The sequence below is a fragment of the Halichondria panicea genome, chromosome 3 (genome assembly GCF_963675165.1).
Source record: "Halichondria panicea chromosome 3, odHalPani1.1, whole genome shotgun sequence".
Classification (NCBI taxonomy): Eukaryota; Metazoa; Porifera; class Demospongiae; order Suberitida; family Halichondriidae; genus Halichondria; species Halichondria panicea.
Window position 1 is genome coordinate 1,201,444 of NC_087379.1, and position 19,693 is coordinate 1,221,136.

The window sequence follows — 19,693 nt, forward strand, 5'->3', positions numbered from 1 at the left end:
GGGGCATACTGACACTGGGGAATATCTAGATATTGAAGCATGCAGGGGGTGATCAAGGGTACTGGTGAGCAATGGGGCCGCGCGCTCAGTGCATGTGCGGCCAAAATTTTAAGACCCTACATTAATTTAGACAACGGAAGAAAAAACAAATTGCACTGTCACTGTATTACATATAATAACTATTGCCTGTGTCACATAGTGTAAAGTTTACTTCCTTTCAAACAGTGTGGAGCCAATCCTGCTTGCATATGCTTAGTTGGGCGTGATTATGACTTGTAATAGCAAGAGCTACATGTACATTATAGAATGCGATACATGCAGCTGTATATATAAGTACAGTGATGTTTATGGATGAGAACCTTTTTACAGATTGTAGTTCAAATAAAGGAACAAAATTAATCGTAAATTATACTCAAGTTTGTGCTATACAAGCAACTTTGCCCATTCAAATCCACGGAAATTTATACTGAAACACAAATTTAAACATTGACAACCAACTCAGTATATGATTAGGTACTAAACTTAAAGCGCTGATAACATGAAGAATATACCTTACACAATAAGTGTTCCTCTAGTACTTGCCCCCAGGCTACGTCGATGTCGTAATAGGAGAACGGTTTTTGTACCGATGATACTCAGGGACTTGGTAGGTGTCTTTGCCGCTGATGCTCAGGGAAAAGTCCACTTTAATTGCTACCTTTGGATGTGTGTGTGAAGGTGTATGGTGGATTATAGTGTATGCGGGAGGATGTCTCTTGATTCTTAGACTCGTAACACAACATGCAGATTTCTTAACACTGATAGAAGGAAATCCCTGTTTGCTTAGATGTATACCGTGTTTAGGTTACACCATGGAAAGTGTATTTCAAGATATGTAAACAATATGTGATGTAAGTACCCCCAGGCAATGGTGGTTTTGCTGTTGCCTAGGAACTATGAGCATTAGAAGGCTTGTATCTAGCCAATCACCTATAAAGGAGATTTTACACGACGTAAACAAGTTTGGATTTTATATAGGGCATCCGTATAAGTGCATGTATGCACAAGCGACTGTAGCAAACAAGTTTTGACTTTAGCCGGTGAACCTCACCCAGGCTTAATTAAAACCAAAACTTAAATACTTGAATGTAGCCTTGCAATATCAAGGGCTTTCAAACCCAGACAAAGCATCATTCAGTTATCAGTATATAAAAAGGGCAATCAACGTGTCATTTAAAGCAGATGTTGACGTGTTTTCTGTAGAAGAAAATATACAGCAGGCCAAATCAAATCAAAATCAACGGAACCGTTTCAATACAACAGTGAGAGTGCAAGGACATGAGGAGCCTAGCAATCGTTCTCACACTAACTGCACTTGCAGTGGTAAGCTAATACAATAAGAAACAAATCAAGTCTTAATTTCCTTCTTCCTTCGTAGGTGGCTCAAGCTACTGTGCACTGTCGTCCAAGAACATGCTCTAGGGGATATTACTTCAACTACGATACATGCGCCTGTGACACCTGTCGAATCACTACCTGCCCAACTGGACAACGCTTCAACGCAGAGAAGTGCAAGTGTGAGTGCATTTACCGGCAATGCTCAGATGGGAAGACTTTTGATGAGCAATCCTGCGAGTGCAAATGTCCTCATCAACTTTACTGTGCCAGGCCGAGAGAGTTCAACTCCAACAGTTGCCAATGCCAGTGCCGAGGAGACCAAACCTGCAAAGCTCCGTTTGAGTACAACCAGAAACTCTGTCGATGCGTGTGCCCACAAAAACAATACTGTCCACCTGGTAAAATGTTCAGCTATAGAAAATGTGGGTGTGTTTGTTTTTTTCAGAGAGATTGCCCCGAGCCCCAAGAGTTCAATTCCGAGACCTGCCAATGTAAATGCCCAGCAATTAAGTTATGCCCGACTCCAAAACAGTTTAGCAGCAAAAGCTGTGATTGCGAGTGCCCAAACAAATATGAGATGTGTCTTTACTCGGCACAAAGATACAATCCGAATTTGTGTCGATGTGAATGTCCCGTGGTTCGAAGGTGTCCACCTAGCCAAATTTTTAACAAAAAAACATGCCAATGTGAATGTCCAACACCAAAGCCTAAATGTACCGCAGCACAAGTGTTTGAACCTGTCACCTGTCAATGCAAATGCCTGAACAGACCCTCAAAATGCCCTTATCCTCAGCAGGTATTCGATGAAGAGTTTTGTCGCTGCAAATGCCCCAAATATCAGACTTGTCCTGGAGGCCAAGTATTTAATGGTCAGACTTGCGAATGTGAATGTCCAATACCAAAGCCTAAATGCAGTGCAATACAAGTGTTTGACCCTATCTCCTGTCAGTGTGAATGTCCTCACAGACCCAAGATATGTCCCTATCCTCAAGTTTTCGATGAAAAATATTGTCGCTGCAAATGCCCTAAAAATCAGACTTGTCCTAGAGGACAAGTGTTTAATGGTCAGACTTGCCAGTGTGAATGTCCAAAGCCAAAGCCGACATGTACCAAAGCTCAAGTATACGATGAAGAGTGCTGTGCTTGCAAATGCCCTTACAAACCAGCTCAATGTCCGTATGGGCAGATATTTCATCTTGATACGTGTAAATGCAGCTGTCCTGAGATTCTTAAATGCCCTAGAAGACAGGAATTTGATTACACTTCCTGCAAATGCCGATGTCCCAAACCCATTCCAAAATGTTATCCTAATCAACGATTCAATTACGTCTCCTGTGAGTGCGAGTGCCCAAAAGTACCTGAATATTGTCCATACACGAACCAAACGTTCAATGACACGATTTGCGAATGTAGGTGCCCTAAAAAACTGACATGCCCGAAAGGACAACAATTTAACGCTCAGAAATGTGTCTGTGAGTGTCCTTACCCGTACCCAACATGTACATCAAATCAAGAATTCAATTATGGGAATTGTAAATGCGAGTGTCCTAAGAAACCAACAAAATGTCCCTACTCTGCTCAGATATTCAATTATGAATATTGTAAATGTGTCTGTCCTGTCATAAAGAAATGCCCGGGAAACCAGCGATTCAACCGAGAGACGTGCGAGTGTGAGTGTCCATATTCTAGACCATCCTGTACCAAAGCTCAAGTCTTCAACGAGATATCGTGTCGGTGTGAGTGCCCTTATATTCCCGAAAAGTGTCCATACTCAACTCAAGTATTCAATGGTAAGACGTGTAGCTGTGTGTGCCCATACAGTGAAGAAAGATGCTATGGAGGCCAAGTTTTCAAGAAAGATGTATGCGCCTGCGCTTGTCCAAAAAAACTAAACTGTACAGCCCCTCAAAAGTTCAACGAATACTCATGCCAATGTGAGTGCCCAGATCGACCCAAGTACTGCCCAAGAGGCAAAACCTTTAACGAAGGCACTTGTGAATGCTCCTGCCCCATCAAGACATGCCCTCAAGGCCAGTACTTTGATAGCGATACTTGCAGCTGTGTGTGTAGCCACAAACCATCCTGCCCCAGACATAAAGTGTTCAATACAACAACTTGTGAGTGTGATTGTGCTTGGGTCGAGACTTGTCAATCTCCACGATATTTCAGCCATGACACATGCGCTTGCGAATGCCGTGCCAAGAAAGATTGCCCTGTCAACCAAAAGTTTGATCCATACAAGTGTACATGCATATGTATCAAGAGCCCCTATTGCGCGGCAAATTTTGTTTTTGACAACCAGCAATGCGACTGCATCTGCAACCGTCGATGCGCTCCACCTTTAACCCTCGACAAAACTAACTGCAAATGTGTGTGCGAGAGAGAGTGTGGTCCTGGGATGAAGCTAACTAGTGGCTGTGAATGTGTGCCTCTAACCTGCAGCAATGCTAAGACATCCAAGGAATGCTCTGCAGCTAGATGCGACCATAACCCCAACAAATCTTGCACGTAAGTCAGAACATAGATTAATTTCTTCAATTATAATTATGGTTAGAACTAGACACAGCTGGCTCATGCACATGCACCAATGCAATGCATAATCACATGATTTACTTGTACAAGCTCGAGGGTGAATTGACTGTATGTATATATATACATATCAGTGTAGGATATCATACAGCTGCATGTTTCCACCGATGACTATATTCCATGCATGCATGCCACTTAAAGTTGTTTCCCCCCTCCCCAGATACACTCGCGATAACCTGTGCCTCTGTCCCTGCTGTCTCACGAAGTCCGACCCTCGTTACAGTGCATGGTGCCTGAACTGGTCGAGATACGGAAGATCACAATGTACTTACAGGCAGAATGCTGACTTCTGCAAGTGGGGCTGCTAAGTCAGCACTCAACTACCATAGCTATCAACGAACAAATACTGCAGTAGAATGTGTACGTATAATTATGTAGCTGCTTAAATCATTAACGACGACTGTACAAATAATTATACTGGTTAGAATTCGTTTATATAATGTGCATACTATAATTATAATAGTGTGTGTTAATACGCATAATTATAATTATAATTATGAGAAACTTCTCTGCCAAGCCAGGTCTGAGCGACCAGGAATTATTACATGCAGCTATACTTATCAATTGATCAATAAAGTACATATAGGAACCGTAGCAAGGACAAGGACACAGAGCAACGAGTCACGATCCACTGGGATATACTGACACTGGGGAATATCTGATATTGAAGCAGGGGGTGATCAAGGGTACTGGTGAGCAATGGGGCCGCGCGCTCAGTGCATTCGCGGCCAAAATTTTAGGACCCTACATTAATTAGACAGAAGAAAAAACAAATTGCAGTGTCACAGTATTACATAATTATAATAACTATTGCCTGTTTCACGCAGTGTGAAGTTTACTTCCTTTTAAACAGTGTGGAGCCAATCCTGATTGCGTATGCTTAGTTGGGCGTGATTATGACTTGTAATAGCAAGAGCTACATATGTGCATTATAGAATTCGATACAGCTGTATCTGTATATAATTATAAGTACAGTGATGTTTATGCATGAGAACCTTTTTACAGATTGTAGTTCAAATAAAGGAACAAAATTAATCTCAAGTTTGTGCTATACAAGCAACTTTGCCCATTCAAATCCACGGGAGTTTGTACTGAAACACAAATTTGACAACCAACTCAGTATATGAGTACTAAACTTAAAGCACTGATAACATGAAGAATATACCTTACACAATAAGTGTTCCTCTAGTACTTGCCCCCAGGCTACGTCGATGTCATAATAGGAGAGCGGTTTTTGTACCGATGATACTCAGGGACTTGGTAGTTATCTTTGCCGCTGATGCTTAGGGAAAAGTCCACTTTAATTGCCACCTGTGGATGTGTGTGTGTAGGTGTATGGTGGATTATAGTGTATGCGGGAGGATGTCTCTATAATCCTTTGATTCTTAGACTCGTAACACAAGAACAAAGAAACAAAGAAATCCCCGTTTGCTTAGATGTATACCGTGTTTAGGTTACACCATGGAAATTGTATTTCAAGATATGTAAACAATATGTGATGTAAATACCCCCAGGCAATGGTGGTTTTGCTGTTGCCTAGGAACTATGAGCATTAGAAGGCTTGTATCTAGCCAATTACCTAAAAATGAGATTTTACACGACGTAAACAAGTTTGGATTTTATATAGAGCATCTGTATAAGTGCATGTATGCACAAGCGACTGTAGCAAACAAGTTTTGACTTTAGAGCATCATAACGCACCAGCCGGTGAACCTCACCCAGGCTTAATTAAAACCAAAACTTAAATACTTGAATGTAGCCTTACAAACATAATTATATCAAGGGCTTTCAAACCCAGACAAAGCATCATTCATTTATCAGTGTATAAAAAGGGCGATCAACGTGTCATTTAAAGTAGATGTTGACGTGTTTTCTGTAGAAGAAAATATACAGCAGGCCAAATCATATCAAAATCGACGGAACCGTTTCAATACAACAGTGAGAGTGCAAGGACATGAGGAGCCTAGCAATCATTCTCACACTAACTGCACTTGCAGTGGTAAGTCCAATACAACAATTTGACTGTAACTTCCCTTCCTTCTTCCTTTGTAGGTGGCTCAAGCTACTGTGCACTGTCGTCCAAGAACATGCTCTAGGGGATATTACTTCAACTACGATACATGCGCCTGTGACACCTGTCGAATCACTACCTGCCCAACTGGACAACGCTTCAACGCAGAAAAGTGCAAGTGTGAGTGCATTTACCGCCAATGCTCAGATGGGAAGACTTTTGATGAGCAATCCTGCAACTGCAAATGTCCTCATGAACTTTACTGTGCCAGGCCGAGAGAGTTCAACTCCAACAGTTGCCAATGCCAGTGCCGAGGAGACCAAACCTGCAAAGCTCCGTTTGAGTACAACCAGAAACTCTGTCGATGCGTGTGCCCACAAAAACAATACTGTCCACCTGGTAAAATGTTCAGCTATAGAAAATGTGGGTGTGTTTGTTTTTTTCAGAGAGATTGCCCCGAGCCCCAAGAGTTCAATTCCGAGACCTGCCAATGTAAATGCCCAGCAATTAAGTTATGCCCGACTCCAAAACAGTTCAGTAGCAAAAGCTGTGATTGCGAGTGCCCAAACAAATATGAGATGTGTCTTTACTCGGCACAAAGGTACAATCCGAATTTGTGTCGATGTGAATGTCCCGTGGTTCGAAGGTGTCCACCTAGCCAAATTTTTAACAAAAAAACATGCCAATGTGAATGTCCAACACCAAAGCCTAAATGTACCGCAGCACAAGTGTTTGAACCTGTCTCCTGTCAATGCAAATGCCTGAACAGACCCTCAAAATGCCCTTATCCTCAGCAGGTATTTGATGAAGAGTTTTGTCGCTGCAAATGCCCCAAATATCAGACTTGTCCTGGAGGTCAAGTATTTAATGGTCAGACTTGCGAATGTGAATGTCCAATACCAAAGCCTAAATGCAGTGCAATACAAGTGTTCGAGCCTATCTCCTGTCAGTGTAAATGTCCTCACAGACCCAAGATATGTCCCTATCCTCAGGTTTTCGATGAAAAATATTGTCGCTGCAAATGCCCTAAAAATCAGACTTGTCCTAGAGGACAAGTATTTAATGGTCAGACTTGCCAGTGTGAATGTCCAAAGCCAAAGCCGACATGCACCAAAGCTCAAGTATACGATGAAGAGTGCTGTGCTTGCAAATGCCCTTACAAACCAGCTCAATGTCCGTATGGGCAGATATTTCATCTTGATACGTGTAAATGCAGCTGTCCTGAGATTCTTAAATGTCCTAGAGGACAGGAATTTGATTACACTTCCTGCAAATGCCGATGTCCCAAACCCATTTCAAAGTGTTATCCTAATCAAAGGTTCAATTACGTCTCCTGTGAGTGCGAGTGCCCAAAAGTACCCGAATACTGTCCATACACAAACCAAACGTTCAATGACACGATTTGCAAATGTAGGTGCCCTAAAGAACTGACATGCCCGAAAGGACAACAATTTAACGCTCAGAAATGTGTCTGTGAGTGTCCTTACCCGTACTCAACATGTACATCAAATCAAGAATTCAATTATGGGAATTGTAAATGCGAGTGTCCTAAGAAACCAGCAAAATGTCCCTACTCTGTTCAGATATACGATTATGAATATTGTAAATGTGTCTGTCCTGTCATAAAGAAATGCCCGGGAAACCAGCGATTCAACCGAGAGACGTGCGAGTGTGAGTGTCCATATTCTAGACCATCCTGTACCAAAGCTCAAGTCTTCAACGAGATATCGTGTCGGTGTGAGTGCCCTTATATTCCCGAAAAGTGTCCATACTCAACTCAAGTATTCAATGGTAAGACATGTAGCTGTGTATGCCCATACAGTGAAGAAAGATGCTATGGAGGCCAAGTTTTCAAGAAAGATGTATGCGCCTGCGCTTGTCCAAAAAAGCTAAACTGTACAGCCCCTCAAAAGTTCAACGAATACTCATGCCAATGTGAGTGCCCAGATCGACCCAAGTACTGCCCAAGAGGCAAAACCTTTAACGAAGACACTTGTGAATGCTCCTGCCCCATTAAGACATGCCCTCAAGGCCAGTACTTTGATAGCGATACTTGCAGCTGTGTGTGTAGCTACAAACCATCCTGCCCCAGACATAAAGTGTTCAATACAACAACTTGTGAGTGTGATTGTGCTTGGGTCGAGACTTGTCAATCTCCACGATATTTCAGCCATGACACATGCGCTTGCGAATGCCGTGCCGAGAAAGATTGCCCTGCCAACCAAAAGTTTGATCCATACAAGTGTACATGCATATGTATCAAGAGCCCCTATTGCGCGGCAAACTTTGTTTTCGACAACCAGCAATGCGACTGCGTCTGCAACCGTCGATGCGCTCCACCTTTAACCCTCGACAAAACTAACTGCAATTGTGTGTGCGAGAGAGAGTGTGGTCCTGGGATGAAGCTAACCAGTGGCTGTGAATGTGTGCCTCTAACCTGCAGCAATGCTAAGACATCCAATGAATGCTCTGCAGCTAGATGCGACCATTACCCCAACAAATCTTGCACGTAAGTCAGAACTAGTGTAATAAATAGACACCCACTTTATTGTGACTGACAATGGAGCATAAATTGGTATAATGCACTTAATTGACATGCACGTGCTCACCGATGCATAATCACATGATATACTTAATTTTGTACAAGCTTGATGTATGAGCTCCCCCAGCAGTATACTATAGTAGGATATAAGGCTATAATAATGACACTTAAAAAGCTTTTGTTTCCCCCTCTTCCCCTTTCTTCAGATACACTCGTAACAACGTGTGTCTATGTCCCTGCTGTCTCACAAAGTGGGACCCTCGTCACAGTGCATCGTGCTTGAACTGGTCGAGATACGGAAGATCACAATGTACTTACAGGCAGAATGCTGACTTCTGCAAGTGGGTCTGCTAAGTCAGCACTCAACTACCATAGCTCCCAGAAAAGAACAGAACAAGTGTACTGCAGTAGTATATTATGTGTACATAGCATGCTAATGAGGACTGTATACAATTAATTTCAAATGCTCGTTAGAATTCGGATATGGATATAATTATTAGTGCATGTGCATTAATGCTGAAAGCATTTGAGCTAAAAATATGTGTTACATAGTTACACCACTCCAGAGAAGTGCCAAGCCAGGTCTGAGCAATTCGGAATTAGCTACTTGATAACTAAAGGTATGTATATGAACCGCAGTTGCAATGGTACAGAAACAGGGTCATGGAGCAGCGGGTCACGATCCAGCGGAGGTGGTACAGCCTTGCAAACCATGACCATTTCAACCCAGGCCCAGTTGAAAGATGCCCTGCCATGCAAGACATTGAACACACCACAGGTCATGCAGATACGTTGATGGAGTGCAAGTAATGATAATCATTAATACACATGTATTATAGCAAGAGTCCATAATAAAAGAGACTCAGGCAAGTTAAGTGCTCAGAAACTTAATATACAAGACTATAGTGATCATATCTTTAGGATAGTTACACATAAATTAATGAAACTTACTGGCAATATCAATGTAGACTTACAAAAAAGCTACATGACTTTTATAACCTGTTAAGCAGGTAGATGGTCTTCAAAAATGCATAAATGTTCAGGCAAGTTTACCTGAGATTATGATAATTATTATTTAATTCCAAATTAATTAAGAATAATTGCCTTAACTTGCCTGAGGAGAGTATCGAATGAAGCACTACCTTGCATCATAATTAAGTATTCGGAAAGTAAAGTGACTTCCTGCTTGGTATAACTGGAGCAGCTACTTCCCTCGAGGCAGCAATAATGTTATTGCCATATCGTCATTATTGATCACGTGTTTCAGACAAGAAGTCACGTTAAATATAGTATATGCATGCACTCGATACTCTCTCTCTTTTATTATGGACTCTTGGTTTAAAGCCATGCATACGTGTCAATAACTCTATTTATAAAATCACACATGCAGCTAGCTGGAACTTGATGAAGCACAGGACTGTATAACCTTAAATTTGTGCTATATGTACAAGCAATAATGTCGATGATAATACTAGCTAATCAAAATCAATTGCATGAAGGTCGTACTGATACACAAAACACTGATAATCACCTCACGCAGGTGCTAAACTTAAAGCGCTGATAAATACACCAACATAAAGAATACCTTACACAATATTCTCTGAGTGTTCCTCTAGTACTTGCCCCCAGGCTGAGGCTGCTCTAGACGGTGCTTCACCATCGCCACGTCGATGTCATAATAGGAGAACGGTTTGTACCGATGATACTCAGGGACTTGGTAGGTGTCTTTGCCGCTGGTGCTCTGGGAGGAGTCACCTTTGCCACCTGTGGATGTGTGTGTGCATGTGTGTGGAGGTATATGGTGGATTAGTGTAGGCAGTATGCATTGGTGTGTGTGTGTGTGTACAAAGGGCACTAATGTAGTGTATTTAGACAAAACTCAATTGAATTATGGGCACTCTTATAAGTTGCTTCCGTACCATTATGCAATAGATATGCAACAAAAGGTAGCACTGTATAACAGTTATTGTCATATTCTATTGAGTGTTTTGAGTGGGTGACTGTAGACAAAAACACACCTCTAACACAACAACTGTGGGGTGTCAGAGAGGATGCTTAGACTTGGCCTAATTGGAATTCCCAGAAGTGTTGCCAATAGAGCAACTCCATAGGACACAATACTAATCAGTGTGATAGCTACCGCTGCCGTCCTAAGCATGCAAATCTATACAGCACACAAAACACCATTCTAATGTCCATTCTAAGCATGTAAATCCAGAGCAAAAAACCCACAAGAGACTCCAGCTGCATCAATTCACATAGACACACAGTAAGATTTTAGTTCCATATTATGATGACGTAACCATACTGAAAATAAAACAAACGGCTGCCTAACTTAATTATGGGGGAAATAGTTTTGACTTTCTAGCACCAGCATGTAAGTGGACACACGAGCCAGCGATCCCCCCAGCAGAGCTTAATTAATCTAATAACAGCAAATTTCAAAGGCTTCTAATACTGCACCCTCTTGAATGACTTACAAATATTTAGGGTTATGGCTGTCAGATTCCTAGACTAGACAAAGCAGCATTAAACGCTTACAAAAGGGTGAACCACTTCAGTCCAGCAGAGATTGAAGGTTTTCTGTAGAACTAGATACAGTAGGCCGTATCAACTCTAAATTCAAAGCCATTTTAACACAACAGTGCATGAGAGTGCAAGGACATGAGGAGCCTAGCAATCCTTCTCACCCTAACTGCATTTGCAGTAGTAAGTCCAACTGAACATATTGATAAAAAAAAAAATTGACTGTTAACTCTTTCCTTTGCAGGTGGCTCAAGCTACTGTGTACTGTCGTCCAAGAACATGCTCTAAAGGATATTACTTCAACTATCGCATATGCGCCTGTGACACGTGTCGAATCACCACCTGCCCAACTGGACAACGCTTCAACGCACAGAAGTGCAGGTGTGAGTGCATCTACCGTCAATGCTCAGATGGGAAGGTTTTCGATCAACACTCCTGCCAGTGCAAATGTCCTAGTCAGCTTTACTGTGCCAGGCCGAAAGAGTTTAACTCAGACAATTGTCAATGTGAGTGCCCGGGAGACCAAACCTGCAAAGCTCCGTTTGTATACAACCAGAAGCTCTGCCGATGTGTGTGCCCACGAAGACAATACTGTCCAGCTGGTCAAGTGTTCAGCTTCAGAAGCTGTGGATGCGTTTGTCTTTTTCAGAGAGATTGCCCCGAGCCCCAAGAGTTCAATTCCGAGACCTGCCAATGTAGATGCCCTGCAATTAAGCTGTGCGTGACTCCAAAAGTGTTCAGTAGCAAAAGCTGCGATTGCGAGTGCCCCAAGAAGCCTGAGGCCTGTCTTTACTCAGCACAAAGGTACAATACAGATTTGTGTCGATGTGAATGTCCCGTGGTTCGAAGGTGTCCACCTAGCCAAATCTTCAACTACAAAACATGCCGATGTGAATGTCCAACACCAAAGCCTAAGTGCACCGCAGCACAAGTCTTTGAATCCATCTCTTGTCAATGCAAATGTCCAAACAAACCTTCAAAATGCCCATATCCTCAGCAGGTATTCGATGAACAATTGTGTCGCTGCAAATGCCCTAAATATCAGACCTGTCCCACAGGACAAGTGTTTAATGACCAGACTTGCCAGTGTGAATGTCCAAAGCCAAAGCCGACATGTACCAAAGCTCAGGTATTCGATGAGAACTCTTGTACTTGCAAATGCCCTTATAAACCATCGCAATGCCCGTATGGCCAGATATTCGATTCTGATACGTGTCAGTGCAGATGTCCAGAAATCCTGAAATGCCTTGGAGGACAAGAATTCGATTCCACTTCCTGCAAATGCCAATGTCCCAGACCCATTCCAAAATGTTATCCTAATCAAAGGTTCAATGACGTTTCCTGTGAGTGTGAGTGCCCAAAAGTGCCCGAATATTGTCCATACCCAAACCAAGTGTTCAACAACACGATTTGCGAATGTAGATGCCCTAAAGAACTGACTTGCCCGAAAGGACAACAATTTAACTCTCAGAAATGTGTCTGTGAGTGTCCTTACCCGTACCCAACATGCACACCCAATCAAGAATTCAATTCTTATACCTGTCAATGCGAGTGTCCCCGAAAACCAGCTGGATGTCCCTACTCTGCTCAGATATACGACAATGAACAGTGTAAGTGTGTTTGTCCTGTCGTTAAAAAATGCCCCGGAAACCAGCGATTCAACCGAAAGACGTGCGAGTGTGAGTGTCCCTATCCTAGACCATCCTGTACCAAAGCTCAAGTCTTCAACGAGATATCATGCTTGTGTGAGTGCCCAAACAAGCCCAAGACGTGTCCATATCCTGCTCAAGAATTCAACGATAAGACGTGTACCTGTGTGTGCCCAGATGGTGAAGAAAGATGTTATGGAGGCCAGGTTTTCAAGAAAGACATATGCGCCTGCGCTTGTCCAACCACGCTAAAATGTACATCCCCCCAAGAGTTCAACACTAAATCATGCCAATGTGAGTGCCCAGATCGACCAGAGTACTGTCCAAGAGGCAAAACATTTAACGAGTATACTTGTAAATGTGAATGCCCAACTCCCCCAAAATGCAAAGGTAATACAGTTTTTAACGAAGACACTTGTGCGTGTGAGTGCCCCTACCCACCATCCTGCTACAAACCACAAGTCATCGACCCGATTGAATGTACCTGCGGCTGCCCAAACAAAGTCGACTATTGCCCCTACTCCCCACAAATATTTGACCAACGTACTTGTACCTGTAGGTGCCCCAAAGATTTAACGTGCGTATCCCCACAGAGGTTCGACCCCACCACTTGTGAATGTAGTTGTCCCGATCCACACAGAACATGCCCAGATAAGAAAATCTTCGATTCTTACACATGTAAATGCCGATGTCCAAAACAAATTACCTGCCCAGGCAACCAGAGGTTCGATGATAGTACCTGCGATTGCGTTTGTCCTGACACAGGATACTGCCCAAAAGGTCAGACCAGAAATCCGCTAACTTGTAGATGTGAGTGTCCAGCGACTAAATGCCCCGGATCTCAAGTACTTGACGAGCACACCTGCGAATGCACATGTCCCCACACTCACAAATGTACACCCCCAGCCACCTTTGATCCCTACACTTGTGAATGCTCCTGCCCTGTCAAGACATGCCCTCATGGCCAGTACTTTGACAAGGATACTTGTAGCTGTGTATGTAGCTACAAACCATCCTGCCCCAAAAACAAAGTGTTCAACACGAAAACTTGTGAGTGTGACTGTGCTTGGGTTGAAACTTGTCGATCTCCACGATATTTTAGCCATGATTCATGCGCTTGCGAATGTCCTACCCAGAAAGATTGCCCTGGCAACCAAGAGTTCGATCAAGACGAGTGTAGATGCAAATGTAACAAGAGCCCCTATTGCGCAGCAAATTTTGTTTTCGACCACCAGCAATGCGAATGTGCCTGCAACCGTCAATGCAACCACCCTTTAACCCTCGACAAAACCACGTGCAATTGTGTGTGCGAGAGACAGTGTGGTCCTGGGATGAAGCTAACCAGTGGCTGTGAATGTGTGCCTCTAACCTGCAGCAATGCTAAGACATCCAAGGAATGCTATGAAGCTAGATGCGACCACTACCCCAACAAGTATTGCACGTAAGTCCTCACTGGAATAAAAAAATACAGCCATTATTTTATTGCGGACTGACAATGGGATGTGTACTAATGTTAGACTACAAAAGCTTCATTGTGTTCATACACTGTAGCTAGTTCAGTAATAATGTGGTGCCAAGAAGGTAGGCTAAAATGCTTGTATGGAATGTTAGACAATCATACGATACGACCGTTTTTGGTGTGTCTTTATGCTAAGGTGTGGAGCTACTGTAAAGCTGTTTTGTGAGTGGCGATAATGTAGATGCTATTCTAGACTACAGCCATTAGTTGAAGGCACCATCAGTAACCATAACACTACAGGAGCCAGCTGATTATCGCATTTATGAGGGTCAATAATGTGATCTAGACTATACAGCCATTACTCAAAGCACCATAACATTAGCCATGCAGTTGATTATTGCAACAAATAAACAACTCTATTACAATGGATATAAAGCACATTCAAATGCTAACACAAATGAGCAAACTAAGACATTAAAGAGCCACTAATATTAGAACATACACAATTCTTTGCTAACAATTATTAGTCAAATGTACAGTAATTTTTCTAATACAGTAATACACTATACAGTACTGTATATTCATATTTACCTCCCCTCCCCCTATCCACCCAGATACACCCACAACAACCTGTGCCTATGTCCCTGCTGCCTCACTAAGTCTGACCCTCGTCATGGTGCATGGTGCTTGGACTGGTCGAGATACGGGGAACCACAATGTGCTTACGGACAGAATGCTGACTTCTGTAAATGGGTCTGCTAAGTCAGCACTCAACTACCATAGCTATCAGAACAAGTACTGCTGTAGAATAGTGTTATTGTGTGCATGGAACTCATATTACTTGTAGGAATAGTTTGCTCAGATCACTAAATGTGGAACTGTACGAAGTAAATTCATCAGTTTTTCAATGCTCATTACGATAAGATATTGGATTTTCGTTTTTATATTGGGTTTTAAAGTTAAATTAATCTTTCAACAAACCTGAGGAGGAGTTACTAGTAACACTGCTCAGAGAACGGCGGACTAAGGATGTGGAGGTCTGTGCAGTTGTGAATTAGTTTAATATAACATTGGACATGAATTGAAATTAATAAATAGTTTACCTGGACTCTCCCTTGGAGAATGAGCTGGGTTAGTCTGCACCACATGGCTTAGCTTCTTAGCTTTGTTGTCGTATGGAATTGGGGTCAAAGGTTAGCGTAGGCGGAGTTTCAGAATACAGGTCAAGGTTCAGGTCAGCTGTGGTCTGTGGACTGAGCATGCGCGGTCTAAATGAGGCAGCCAACCACGTGTCTTTCTTTTTTTACTAAAGATGGCGGAGCAGGTAAACCCTTAGATTTGTTATCCTAGAGCTACTCAGCAGTGTTATGCTTGTCTGATGGCTGTACTATATATATGTCTATTATTGGATCTTATTCATTACTTGTCTTGATGTGCAGACGGAGAAGGCCTTTCAAAAACAGAAGCCCATCTTCCAGAACAGTAAAACTGTTATCTTGGGTGGAAGCAAGAAGAAGAAGGACCAAAGGTTTGTGAGGAATGTTGGCCTTGGATTCAAGACCCCAAGAGAAGTGAGTGAACCAGTGTCTGTGTAGTACCACACACACACGTGCACACAAAGTAGCTGGTGGCATGAAATAGATACCCACTCTAGCTAGCCGTACTTGGTGTGTGTGTGTTGATATTTTCCTAGCTTGTGTAGTATTGAAAGCCTTTGGTTACCAAGCATTTGCACACACAAAGTAGAGATGTATTTACCGTATAAGCTGTATTAAGGCGCCACATAAAAGTAATTACGCTGGTATAGGTGGCTATATTTAGAGGTGGAAAATTAGTTTTGAGGCTGGATGGCGTGTCTTTAGAGGGCCGCCTTCTAATTGGAGATAAAACAGCTTTTCCAACCTCTTAATAGAGCCACCTTATGTTTATGTAGCGCCTTAAATAGAGCTTATACGGTAACTAGCTAGATATCCACACTCTAGTGGTGTATGTTCCTAGCCTGTGTAGTATTAAGAGCATTTTACTCTAGTTTACGCTATTAAAGTTCACAACCCATTCACCCCCCCCCCCCTCTCCCAGGCAACAGAAGGGACGTTCATTGACAAGAAGTGTCCCTTCACTGGTAATGTGAGCATCCGTGGCAGAATCTTGTCTGGAGTGATCAAGAGCATTAAGATGAAGCGCACTGTTGTCGTCAGAAGAGACTACCTCCATTACATCAAGAAGTACAACCGATTTGAGAAACGCCATAAGAACCTCTCCGCTCACATTTCACCATGCTTCCGGTAAGTTAGGTATAGTCATACTTTTGGCTTGAATAAAAGCAGTAAACTTGTATATAGATTTTAAAATCATCAAGGTGAATTTCAGTATTAAATAGGCTTGCTGCTTGCTAGAGATATCTTTCTGAGTTTTAGTTATACATACACCCCTGTCGTATACTCCTCGTACCTATCTGACCATGCCCCCTTACCCCCCCCCCACACAGGGACGTTGTAGTGGGAGACCTAGCGGTGGTTGGTCAATGTCGACCTCTCAGTAAGACCGTTCGATTCAACGTGCTCAAAGTACAGAAGGCCAAGGGAGGAAAGAAGCAGTTCCAAAAGTTTTGAACACTCTGAACTAGCCTTGTCTGTGTTTAATTATCAATAATGGTTGTTGTCTCTCTTTTGGTACTGATGGAATTTATTATTGACTGTTGATGTATTAATGATCTGTTTCAAGTGTGTTGAAACATCGTTGTTAGCATGAGTGGTTGGGCTATTAACATCGGGTGGTTGATTTTAAGTTATTAATTAAATCGAAAGCTTCGATCCATGCCCACAATAATTATCTCATTAAAATCTGTATCTGATCAATAAAAGAACGGGGTGCCCTTATATAATTACAAAATTATATCTGAGATATGGCAGCTATGTAGTTAAATTGTTCTGAAAGCCGTGCTTGTCAGTGTACAGTTTGATGGCTTCCAGTACAGCCATGGTGTCAGGTGAAGAGAGGGTCTGTGCCTCCTGGAGGGCACAGCGGAGGAGGAGAGGACCGTTGGAACATGAGACCATGAACACAAAACACCTGTGCAGGGAGAAAGGGGGGCAGGGTTAATAGGCACAGTGCATGGAGGAGCTAGGGTATACCACGATAGATACTAGCATGTCCGGACTTCCCAGCCCGACTCTCTCAAAATAACACTAGTATAATTATAGATAACACAGGCTGGGAACGAGGCTATATTTTTCCATAAAATCCATGGGTTTAGATAAAATTTGTAGTTACGATAAACGATAATCACAAAGCTTACCTGAATAGTGAGTGGTAGTCTGTCTCCGCTTGTCTCAACAACCTCTTCAGTGCATTCAAGTCCTGAATAATCTGTACAGAGCAATTAATGGATGATATAGGTTGTGTGAACATAAACAGATCGAGATGCCATACCAATAATAATAATAGTTTGGTAACAAGTGATATACCTTGAGCTTGTAGTTCTCGATGGCTTGTCGTATAAAGAAAGGGTCAGGGGAGGCGGTCCCTTGAGCCAGCAACACCTGGGCCCAATTATCCGTGAACTTACTGGACTCTACAATAGGGAGGGGCCGGGGATAAATAGGGAGGGGCCGGGGATAGTTAAGAAATGATCAACTACACATTTACAGCGAATGTATACTGTACATGCATGCATATATACCTTAACGACGACAAGTGTATAATAATGTGTACAGCAACACCAGTAAGGGACACAATGCAACAATTTTGGGCAGCAAACTGACCTCCTCCAGTCACCTGACAATCATCCTTAGTGACTGTTATCTTGACGAAGGATTGGTCGACTGGACTACTCTCACTGGAGAACTGCATCAGGTTGGCTAGGCTGCACGCCTCTAGGAACCTGTGCATGTGTGTAAGGGGAGGAGGGTATTATAAAACAACCTCTTGTAATTAATTACACATTTCAGTAGAGCTTCCAGGATTAACGACATATTAAGCTCGAATGTTCCCTCAAAGGTAACCAGTACGTGCGTGTAGGCAACGACTCACTCATTGATATCCTTGATTGCCCCCAGGTCATCACCCGCCACCTCTACGTACGGCTCCACCGCCTGCAGGGGTAACAATACTGACTGTGGGGGGTATTCATTGCCAGTACTAGAAGTACATGCATACTGCCAGTACTTACTGTGTGTAGGAGCAAAGGCAGCTCTTTCTGACAGCGCTGCACCACTCTAGAGAGATACTCAACCTGCATGTGAGATTGAGGTAAATAATGGCTGAAACTGGTCAGAGGGTATATTATAGCTAGCTCTTACATTTTCAGAGAACCAATTCTTGACTCTGATCTCGAGGTTAGACCCCGGGAATGACTCAGAAGGATTACTCGGAGGCTATAGGGAATGGTTTGGGAACATTAATAGTTATTATTGATTAGAGAGTGTGTGTCTTACCAGTTCTCGTAGTAGAGGGTGAAGAGATTTGCAGTATTTGTCCAGCTCAGTTCGAAACATATGCATTAGTTAAGGACACATACAACCTGTGCTACTTCTTACCCCCCAACACAGCTACTCCACTCCTACCCCCACACAGCTACCCCACCCCCACCACACACATAGCTATCCCCACCCCCACACAGCTATTCCGCCCCCACCACACACACAGCTACCCCACCCCCACACAGCTATTCCGCCTCCACCACACACATAGGATACAGGTCGAGTCCTTGCTTCCCTATGGACATGAACGAGAGAAGATAGAGAATTTCTTCTTCATTTTTGCTGTTGTTTTCATCAGGGCTGACCTCCACCAGACAGTGGTAGCTTTGTGAGGAGGGAGGGAACAGCCTGGGACCGAGGAGAAAGTATCAATCATTATCAGTGACACTAGAATAGCATTATCTATAGTGACACACAACATTCATGCGTACGTTGTAAAACTTCTACTAGTTACGACAATTGTTTATACAATAAAATAATTATGGTTGTTTTGGTAGCACTATTTTACTCCGTACTTAGACATCGTACTTTCTATAACAAGGATCTTACTCTGGGTCGAGGGTGGTGACTTGTCCATTGGAGCGGTAGAGAGAGCTGTGTGTGATCTTGGTCCCCACGTGCTCTCTCAGGAAGGGCTCACGATCTGTTGATATACTAGTACCCACCAGGATGAGGCTACATGTATGGAGAGGGGGAGGGGTAGACACTATGACCACTTTATTAAATGCAAATGTAACGTACTGTTTAGAACTACACACCTGAAACCTTGTCCAGCAGCTCTTGGCTCAGCCCCATCCCGATTAATGGTTTCTCTATAATCATTTATATAAATAATTATAGTGATCAGTTTCCACAGATTTGACCTACTGGTTAGGGATGTACTTGTAGACTGAATACTCTGAGACCTTCCATTCTTTCTTCTCCTCCAGAAGATCACCGATAGACGTCATTTTGCACAGCAGAGATCCAGAGCAGACAAACAATAGGGAGTAGGAACTGATCGTCAGAGTTGTAAAGAAAAGTCTTGTCTCAGATTCCTTCAGAGAAAAGTGGGCGTGG

General features: G+C 42.9%; 6 protein-coding genes across 6 annotated transcripts; 4 read left to right on the plus strand and 2 right to left on the minus strand.

Annotated features, from left to right (window-relative positions):
• The first annotated feature begins 1,201 nt into the window (after window positions 1-1,201).
• LOC135333279 (balbiani ring protein 3-like) lies at window positions 1,202-4,470 on the plus strand. The gene is made up of 3 exons (XM_064528208.1): window positions 1,202-1,362; window positions 1,418-3,885; window positions 4,127-4,470. Exons 1-3 carry the CDS (start codon window positions 1,318-1,320, stop codon window positions 4,272-4,274), a joined length of 2,661 nt encoding a protein of 886 aa, XP_064384278.1. The 5' UTR covers window positions 1,202-1,317; the 3' UTR covers window positions 4,275-4,470.
• Window positions 4,471-5,805: 1,335 nt separating this feature from the next.
• On the plus strand, window positions 5,806-9,029 carry LOC135334263 (balbiani ring protein 3-like). Its single transcript, XM_064529379.1, has 3 exons — window positions 5,806-5,965; window positions 6,019-8,486; window positions 8,726-9,029. The coding sequence occupies exons 1-3, from the start codon at window positions 5,921-5,923 to the stop codon at window positions 8,871-8,873; spliced, it is 2,661 nt and encodes an 886-aa protein (XP_064385449.1). The 5' UTR covers window positions 5,806-5,920; the 3' UTR covers window positions 8,874-9,029.
• Window positions 9,030-9,929: 900 nt separating this feature from the next.
• LOC135333377 (uncharacterized) lies at window positions 9,930-15,358 on the minus strand. The gene is made up of 3 exons (XM_064528357.1): window positions 15,257-15,358; window positions 15,135-15,192; window positions 9,930-10,283 (listed from the first exon to the last, which is right to left on the minus strand). The coding sequence occupies exons 1-3, from the start codon at window positions 15,299-15,301 to the stop codon at window positions 10,132-10,134; spliced, it is 255 nt and encodes an 84-aa protein (XP_064384427.1). The 5' UTR covers window positions 15,302-15,358; the 3' UTR covers window positions 9,930-10,131.
• Window positions 11,069-15,097, plus strand: LOC135333276 (balbiani ring protein 3-like). The gene is made up of 3 exons (XM_064528205.1): window positions 11,069-11,228; window positions 11,290-14,135; window positions 14,768-15,097. The coding sequence occupies exons 1-3, from the start codon at window positions 11,184-11,186 to the stop codon at window positions 14,913-14,915; spliced, it is 3,039 nt and encodes a 1,012-aa protein (XP_064384275.1). The 5' UTR covers window positions 11,069-11,183; the 3' UTR covers window positions 14,916-15,097.
• A 15-nt stretch (window positions 15,359-15,373) lies between the features above and the next one.
• On the plus strand, window positions 15,374-16,855 carry LOC135333363 (small ribosomal subunit protein uS17-like). The gene is made up of 4 exons (XM_064528343.1): window positions 15,374-15,477; window positions 15,593-15,724; window positions 16,233-16,438; window positions 16,642-16,855. The coding sequence occupies exons 1-4, from the start codon at window positions 15,466-15,468 to the stop codon at window positions 16,763-16,765; spliced, it is 474 nt and encodes a 157-aa protein (XP_064384413.1). The 5' UTR covers window positions 15,374-15,465; the 3' UTR covers window positions 16,766-16,855.
• Window positions 16,856-16,982: 127 nt separating this feature from the next.
• Window positions 16,983-19,662, minus strand: LOC135333332 (protein Njmu-R1-like). The gene is made up of 12 exons (XM_064528301.1): window positions 19,502-19,662; window positions 19,393-19,446; window positions 19,184-19,309; window positions 18,849-18,982; window positions 18,590-18,645; window positions 18,455-18,529; window positions 18,325-18,387; window positions 18,186-18,247; window positions 17,918-18,036; window positions 17,621-17,727; window positions 17,452-17,522; window positions 16,983-17,225 (listed from the first exon to the last, which is right to left on the minus strand). Exons 1-12 carry the CDS (start codon window positions 19,582-19,584, stop codon window positions 17,066-17,068), a joined length of 1,110 nt encoding a protein of 369 aa, XP_064384371.1. The 5' UTR covers window positions 19,585-19,662; the 3' UTR covers window positions 16,983-17,065.
• Between the last annotated feature and the right edge of the window lie 31 nt (window positions 19,663-19,693).

What these genes read in the sequence shown, in the direction of transcription:
- LOC135333276 (XM_064528205.1), top strand. Translation starts at nt 11,184, where the DNA reads ATGAGGAGCCTAGCAATCCTTCTCACCCTAACTGCATTTGCAGTA. An exon ending in CCCTAACTGCATTTGCAGTA is followed by an intron (nt 11,229 to 11,289) that starts GTAAGTCCAACT and finishes TTTCCTTTGCAG; the next exon opens with GTGGCTCAAGCTACTGTGTA. An exon ending in TACCCCAACAAGTATTGCAC is followed by an intron (nt 14,136 to 14,767) that starts GTAAGTCCTCAC and finishes CTATCCACCCAG; the next exon opens with ATACACCCACAACAACCTGT.
- LOC135333363 (XM_064528343.1), top strand. An exon ending in GATTCAAGACCCCAAGAGAA is followed by an intron (nt 15,725 to 16,232) that starts GTGAGTGAACCA and finishes CCCCTCTCCCAG; the next exon opens with GCAACAGAAGGGACGTTCAT. An exon ending in CACATTTCACCATGCTTCCG is followed by an intron (nt 16,439 to 16,641) that starts GTAAGTTAGGTA and finishes CCCCCCACACAG; the next exon opens with GGACGTTGTAGTGGGAGACC.
- LOC135333377 (XM_064528357.1), bottom strand. Translation starts at nt 15,301, where the DNA reads ATGTGGTGCAGACTAACCCAGCTCATTCTCCAAGGGAGAGTCCAG. An exon ending in TTCTCCAAGGGAGAGTCCAG is followed by an intron (nt 15,193 to 15,256) that starts GTAAACTATTTA and finishes ACAACTGCACAG; the next exon opens with ACCTCCACATCCTTAGTCCG. An exon ending in TACTAGTAACTCCTCCTCAG is followed by an intron (nt 10,284 to 15,134) that starts GTTTGTTGAAAG and finishes ACACATCCACAG; the next exon opens with GTGGCAAAGGTGACTCCTCC.
- LOC135333332 (XM_064528301.1), bottom strand. Translation starts at nt 19,584, where the DNA reads ATGACGTCTATCGGTGATCTTCTGGAGGAGAAGAAAGAATGGAAGGTC. An exon ending in TACAAGTACATCCCTAACCA is followed by an intron (nt 19,447 to 19,501) that starts GTAGGTCAAATC and finishes AAATGATTATAG; the next exon opens with AGAAACCATTAATCGGGATG. An exon ending in TGCCTTTGCTCCTACACACA is followed by an intron (nt 18,248 to 18,324) that starts GTAAGTACTGGC and finishes TTACCCCTGCAG; the next exon opens with GCGGTGGAGCCGTACGTAGA.
- LOC135334263 (XM_064529379.1), top strand. Translation starts at nt 5,921, where the DNA reads ATGAGGAGCCTAGCAATCATTCTCACACTAACTGCACTTGCAGTG. An exon ending in CACTAACTGCACTTGCAGTG is followed by an intron (nt 5,966 to 6,018) that starts GTAAGTCCAATA and finishes CTTCCTTTGTAG; the next exon opens with GTGGCTCAAGCTACTGTGCA. An exon ending in TACCCCAACAAATCTTGCAC is followed by an intron (nt 8,487 to 8,725) that starts GTAAGTCAGAAC and finishes CCCTTTCTTCAG; the next exon opens with ATACACTCGTAACAACGTGT.
- LOC135333279 (XM_064528208.1), top strand. Translation starts at nt 1,318, where the DNA reads ATGAGGAGCCTAGCAATCGTTCTCACACTAACTGCACTTGCAGTG. An exon ending in CACTAACTGCACTTGCAGTG is followed by an intron (nt 1,363 to 1,417) that starts GTAAGCTAATAC and finishes CTTCCTTCGTAG; the next exon opens with GTGGCTCAAGCTACTGTGCA. An exon ending in AACCCCAACAAATCTTGCAC is followed by an intron (nt 3,886 to 4,126) that starts GTAAGTCAGAAC and finishes CCCCCTCCCCAG; the next exon opens with ATACACTCGCGATAACCTGT.